The following is a 6,989-nucleotide window of genomic DNA, read 5'->3' as shown; positions in this document are numbered from 1 at the left end:
TTTCTCTCCAGGGAGTCTTCTGTCGTAATAAAGACCAAACCCCTCTGTTTCAAAATACCAACACCTCTCTAATTCCAGCCCCCCTGATCTAAGCCAAGTCCCCCACCTGCACGAGGTTCCCTTACAACCACAGTGACAACAAAACGATGTTTTCTCACATCATGAGATGGTTTCCAGACCTTTCCACAACTTGTAGCAGAACACTGATTACTCAGTTCCAGATTTTACTTAAAGCAATGTGACCCCCTCTCGGCAGATTCACCCATATTTCCAGCATTTAGAACCCAGAGTCACCCTGCAAGTTGGTAAACTATCCCCCGAGACACTGACAGCAGCTCACCACCCCCTCCATCTTAATGCACGTCTCACCATGATTGCTGCTCCACCAAACTCGATGTCCACAGTAAAATGTAAGGGTCCTGGAGACCTAGAGGATGCTACAGACAAAGGTCTGACGTGGCTCTCCGAGAGCCGGCGTGTGGGGCAGCAGCGTCAGAGGGGAGCCTGTGGAGGAGAGCACGGTGCAGCAGCCCTGCCGTCCATGGTGTGGACGCGGGTGCAGCGTTGAGAGTCACTCATGCACACATCCAGGAAGCACCCCACCTTCCACACTCCCATACCCCCCAAATGACTGCCAGACTTCATACTGCCCTAATTCCTGCATTTGGAAAACTGAGGATTGAGAAAACGCACTCAATTCAGTAATTCTAAAATGTGTAAAAGTAAGCTTCATGTTCCATGCTCAGAATCTGTTATTTCCCCTTCTCATCCTAGTTGAGGGCAGGCTCTACTCTCTGGCCCCAATCCCACAGCACAGCATCCCCACGCCAACACCTCGGCTACTTATGAATCAGTTGACACCTTTTACTTTTGGCTGAATCCCCAAAATGGCTAACAGTGATGTTTTTTCTTTCCCTTAAAGTAATCAAAGAAACATACATCATAACAACTTATCATGAACTACGCATGAACAGAAGAGGGGTCAGTGTCAGCAGAACTCAGAGGCTGCCTGCCTGAGAAGGTGAAGGAAGCACGCCCTCGAGGAGATGGACTGGACACTTCACAGCAATTCTCTCCATCCCTAACTAGGACACATCATCTCAGGCCTTTCAAACTTAGCAGGAAATAAAACACTTCATGCCATAATCAAATGAATCCGACTGCACAGAACAAAATGCTCCGTGAGGAGGACCAGCAGATGGCGTAAGGGCTATGTCACTGGACTCCCACGAAGTCCACCATGGTTTGAGTCCCGGCCCTGGCGGCTTAAACTCACACCAGGCGCGTGTACATGCGTGCCCAAGATCCCGAGAAGAGAATGGAGGAGAAGGGATTGCGGCGTGGCCATCGCCCCTTGGGGGTGATTTCTCGCTTTCTGTCTCTCTGTCTCTCTTCATCTGTCTGGCAAGCGCATGCTCTCTATAGCAAAAACCTCTCCAAAAAAAGAAAGAACAAGAAATTGAAACTAAGACAAAACAGCATATAGTGCTGGAAGATTAAGATGACCCTTCCTACAGATTATAATGTATAATTAAATTAACAGTTAGAAATTTAAATAATATGGAGAGATTTTTGGTTGTTTTTGTTTGTTATGTTTTTTACTATAGGGTGCCGGTACTCACCAGAAAGACACAGAGAGACAGAAAGCAGGAAATCACCCCCAATGGGGGATGGCCACACTGCAATCACTTCTCCATTCTCCTCTCGGGATCTTAGGCACACACACACATTTGCCCAGTGTGAGTTCAAGCCACTGGGTTCAGGACTTGAACCGCGATCAACTACATGGGAGTCCAGCGATGTAGCCATTATGCCATCTGCTGGTCCCTAGAAATTTAAATATGTTAACTAAACTGACAAGTGAAAAAATTACTGGGGCTGGGCCTAGCAAGTGGCATGATAATTAAGGGTCTGGACCCCACGTAGCAGATTCGGTGGGTCAAGTTCTGAACCTAGCAGCCTGACAACTGTGTGGGGCATGCATGTGTGTGCGCACCTGATATGCCGAGAGGAGAATGGATGAGAAAGGATGCAACATCTCCCCCGAGGGGTGATTTCTCACTTTCCCTCTTTGTCTGTCTGTCTGTCTCTCTCCAGCAAGAACACATGGCCTACGGCACAAATCTAAAACAATAACCCCTGGGACAAAAAAAGAAAAATATCAATTCTGCACATCTGCTCCTGAGGAATGTCCTCACTCTGGGCTAATCAGATTCTCCACTGTCTGCTTATAACCAGATCCATGAGATTACTACACAATGTCGAGAATGTAAAACTCAACAGGGAATATTTCTTTGAAAACTTATTTTATCTTCTTAGATTTAATGCCCAAGTAGTGGTCAGAAACAGACTTACTTAACTCTCTGTGGGTGGTAGCAGACTCACCACAAGCCCCCTTCCTCCATGACTCTCTAAAAGGCATAGTGAACCCTCAAGAATGAGGACATTCTAATCTTAAAGAAAAGAGCACACACATAACAAGTTACTAAATTAAAATTAACTTCTGGGACCAGCAGGTGGCATGGTGGTTAAGGGCACTGGACTCCCAGATGGTTGACTTGACAGTGGTTTGAGTCCTGGATCCAGCGGCTTGCTTTTTCACTTCCCCTCTTCCTCTGTCTCCCTCTCTCCATCAAATTAAAAATGAATGAATGGGACCAGCAGTTAGTGTAATGGCTATTGTTGCTGAACTCCCATGCTTTGAGTCCCAGACCCGGTGGCTTAAACTCATGCTGGGCACATGTGCGTGTGTGTCCAAGATCCTGAGAGGAGAATGGAGGAGAAGGGATTGTGGCGTGGCCATCCCCCCTGGGGGGTGATTTCTCGCTTTCTGTCTCTCTCTGTCTTTCTGGCAAGCACATGCTCCCTATAGCAAAAACCTCTCCAGAAAATAAAAAAAAGAATGAATGAATAAATAAAATTTAATAAATAATTTTTAAAAATTCACTTCTAAATATTTTTCAACATAAATAAATCAACATAAAAACACAGATTAAATAAATCTACATCCCACTGAAAAATTATAGAAATCTTTATTACATTGTCTGCTGATTCAAAAAGGAAATATATTGGTGAAAACAAAAGTGAGAAAAAGACAAAGGGGGCAGTGGGGGCATGGTGACGAAGGCACTGGAGCCCACATGGTCAATTGTGGTTTCAAGTCCTGAAACTGGAAGCTTGAAAAGAGTCACATCGGGTGCATGTGCATGCCCAAGACCCCAGGAGGAGCATGGAGGAGGAGGAACTGAAACAGGGCCTTTCCTCCCTGGGGGGGGGGGTGATTTCTCACTTTCCCTCTGACTGTCTTTCTCCAGAAAGTACACGCGCCCTCTGACAAAAATCTAAAAAAAAAAGGCAAAAATTTCAAAAGAAATAATTAGTAAGCAAGCATGAGAGAACATTTAGATTCTCTAAAATGCATTGTTAATGAAATGATTTATATATGTAATTCTGTGTAAATAAATAATGCTGTAATTAAAATAACTAGTGGTGGAGAAAGTGAACTGTAATAGGCTTACTATTCTTTGAAGATAATGAAAACTAACACTTTGCAATACAATTCAGAAAATGTGCCTTAAGGGACCAGCAGATGGCATGGTGATAAAAGGCATTGGATTCCCACAAGGCCAGCCATGGTTCAAGTCCCAGACCTGGAGGCTTGCTTTCTCACTTTCCCTCCCTCTCTCACTCTGTCCCTCTCTAATCAAAATTAAGACAGATAGATAGATTACATTAAATAACATATTTTTTAATGTACCTTAAATTCATAGTCCTTAATTCAATTTATTTTCTCATCTGCGTATCTGAGGAAATTATTCTATCTAAAGACCTGTGCAAATTGTAATTAAAGCTTTATTCAACTAGTGGCGGAAAAATTGAAGTATCCTCAGAAAAGGGAATTTCAAAATATTCACTGGCAAGATATTTTACAACTATTTATAAGGGTTTTTTTTTTCTATGAAAAGCTGAAAAGTAATAATATATAAAACATGATTTAAAGAAAAAAAAACTACCTAAAAAGCATTCACTGCAGCAGTTGAAAGTAATTACAGAAATATGACAAAATTGTCAAGGTAGAACATTAAAGTCCTGCCTTTTTTTCTTTTTTTTAAGTTTTTTTCTAACGATGTGTGAGCTTGCCAGAGAATGACAGAAAGAGAAAGAGAGAGGGAAAGTGAGAAATCATCCCTTGGGGGAACAGTCATGCCATAATCCCTTCTCCATTATCTTCTCAGCATCTCAGACACGAACACACATGCACCCAGTGTGATTTTCAAGTCACTAGGTCCAGGATTTGAACCACAGAGTCAGCCATGTGAGATCCAGTGCCTTAACTTCTATGCCACCTGCTGGCCCTAAAGTCCTGCTTTTATATTCAGAATTTTATGCAATGTGCTTACTGTATTTACCTTTTAAAGAAAAAAATCTTTAAAAGTATCTTAAATAATTCAAGGAATCCCTAACATCCTACTTTTTTATGAGTTTTTAGAAAAGAATTATTTTATTCAGCTTTCTTTCTTTCTTTCTTTCCTTCTTTCCTTCTTTCTTTCTTTCTTTCTTTCTTTCTTTCTTTTTCTTTCTTTCTTTGACCAGTGAGGGAGGGAGGGAGAGAGGGAGGCAGGGAGAAAGGAAAGTGAGAAAGTAAGCCACCAGGTCCAGGACTCGAACCACAGTCAGCCATGTGGGATTCCAACACACCATCTGCTGGTCCTGACCCTTTCGTTTTTAATTTCTGGTCGTTGCTGCATCAACTCTACCCTGCTGGATGTTCATTTTGTCTGTTTTCAAGTCATTACCTCAATGTTCAGTGCTGCTTTAACCGCCTCTTGGTGTCTCAGCTAAGAAGGCCTGCCTTAGTTCTGCCTGGAAATCCACAACAGGGACTTGCTGCTGCTGAGACCGCCTTGGGTACCCTGGACACCTACGACAAGAGCACAGTACAACAGGTGAGGAAAGACGGCCTCTGCTCCGATCGCCATGTCAGAGGGGACACGGGCCTTATGCTGTCCTCCCTCAGGGGTGCAGCATGCCATTCCCTTGTGAAGAAACAAAAAAACAGCAGGAGCACATGCACGCAAGGAGGTGCAAGGAGCTAGTGGGTACTACCCGGTCCAAAAGAACCAAAACTTCAATAACTGTTAGTCCTGTAGAAAAACGAGAGATACCGTATCTATTAGTTACTTCCCCATCATGCTAAATAGAAATAATTCTTTCCCCCCTGGGGTAGAGGGAAAGATTTACTAGTGTTCCCACTGACACATTAAAGGCTTTCATTCTCCTTGACCCTTTTTTTTTTTAATTTATTTAGGGGGCTGGCAGCTTCTGTGGTGGTTGAGGATGCTGGACTCCTACATGGCTGACTGCGGTTCAAGTCCTGGACCTAGTGGCTTGCTTTCTCACTTTCCATCCATCTCTCTCTCTCTCTCTCTCTCTTTCTGTCCCTGTCTAGTCAAATTAAAATAAAGAAATAAAAAGATAAAATAAAGTTAAATAAAATAGTGCTTTAAAAAGAATTTATTTAATTTTATTGATTATTATTTTTTAATTTGACCACCGGGGGTGGGGGAGGGACTGGGAAAGCAAGCCGCCAGGTCCAGAACTCAAGTCGTGCCAGCCATGTGTGAGTCCAGCACCTCAAACACCACGCCACTGCTGGCCCTTCTCTTTGATCCTACTGAGTAGTCACTAGCAGAAAGAGAGCACTTCCACGGCCCAGGCTACCGAAGGGCTCTCAAACAAGGTAAAAAGATGGCTTACTACCAAGTGGGGCATTTCAGAGAAAAGCTCTCAGCATAGCCCTCTGGATCAGCAGGGGGCTTATTAGAGCATGAGAAGGAAGAGATAAGGAAATGAGTCTCCTGACTAACAGGGCAGGTCCAAAAAGGAGGGCGAGAAATCACTGACAATTCTGCCTTTACTGATAATAGAAAACATTAAGTAGCGGTTGGATCCTTGGAAATGGAGAAGTTTTTCCACCTTTTTCTTCAGTTTTTTGATGACATCTTTAATGTGCTATTGTAGAATTAAGACTTAGTTCTTGGTAACTTTCAAACCTCTGGATTTTACCAAGTGATAGGAATACTTGTTATTCAAGGACACAGAGTCACTGGGGTCCTTCAGGTCACACCAGATGATGGATCAGGACAGTTGCTGGCCAGATCACAAAGATCTAACAAAGACTCGAAATTTGGGGCTTTGATCCCCACCTCCTGGGAAGGGGATGGAAGATGGAGATGGAGTACAATCACATGGCCAAAGAACCAACTTAATGTGACCCAACAAAACATGGACATCTGAAGAACTGACAAGTGTCTTGGTGATATTCACATGCAGGGAGGACAGTGAATCCTGGAGATAGGTAAGTTTTGCATTTGGGAACCTTCCATGCCTTATCCCACAGGTCTGTGCATCTATATCCTTTATATTAAAACTAACAGTAAGTACAGCGGCACTTTCTGTGAGTCATTTTAAGGAATTATGAAACCTGGGGAGGCGCTGGGAACCCCAGAACCTGTGGCCAGATGTTCAGAAGTGTGGTGGCCTTGGAATCCCAGAGATTCATTTTGCTGAGTGAGGAAGGATCTTACGGAGGGACTGCACGCTTAATCTGTTAAGTCTACACTAAGCAGCTCCACGAACTAGTACCAGAACCGCATGGCACACCCCTTTACATTGCCCCACTGGGTTACTGGACATTGAACCCTAATTTAGCTTGGTATAATCCCACTTCTCTATCTTTGGGGGTCCTGCTCAAGAAGTCTTTGAGTACTCCTATGTCTCCTAGAGTCTCCCGAGTTTTCCAACACTAGTTTTAAGGTTGGCGGTCTCAGGGTTTGACCTCTGAACCGTTCTGAGTTGCATTTCATCAATGGTCGTCACCTAGACGCCCTCTCTCCCACCTCTGTCATCGGATGCTGTGAACGGCCACGTCTGCACTCTACCGCTCAGCGGCAGGCACCGCCCAAAGGGGGCCGCACCCCGGAGGGGAG

General features: G+C 44.0%; 2 protein-coding genes across 2 annotated transcripts in view; both read right to left on the bottom strand.

Annotated features, from left to right (window-relative positions):
• Positions 1-390, bottom strand: part of SNRPN (small nuclear ribonucleoprotein polypeptide N) — a 6,365-nt gene extending 5,975 nt beyond the window's left edge. Inside the window, exon 1 of the mRNA XM_006167241.2 lies at positions 370-390. Coding sequence (XP_006167303.1) covers positions 370-372 — 3 coding nt within the window. The 5' untranslated portion in view covers positions 373-390. The remainder of the gene's footprint in view (positions 1-369) is intronic.
• The window catches only part of SNURF (SNRPN upstream open reading frame), a 17,753-nt gene continuing 11,142 nt past the window's right edge, over positions 379-6,989 (bottom strand). Inside the window, exons 3-4 of the mRNA XM_006167239.3 lie at positions 4,797-4,921; positions 379-504 (exon numbers count right to left, since the gene is read on the bottom strand). Coding sequence (XP_006167301.1) covers positions 4,816-4,921 — 106 coding nt within the window. The 3' untranslated portion in view covers positions 379-504; positions 4,797-4,815. The remainder of the gene's footprint in view (positions 505-4,796; positions 4,922-6,989) is intronic.

The sequence above is a fragment of the Tupaia chinensis genome, unplaced genomic scaffold, assembly GCF_000334495.1.
Source record: "Tupaia chinensis unplaced genomic scaffold, TupChi_1.0 Scaffold144682_1, whole genome shotgun sequence".
Taxonomy (NCBI): domain Eukaryota; kingdom Metazoa; phylum Chordata; class Mammalia; order Scandentia; family Tupaiidae; genus Tupaia; species Tupaia belangeri.
The sequence above is the reverse complement of the archived record's forward strand: the minus strand, read 5'-3'. Positions and strand labels throughout refer to the sequence as shown.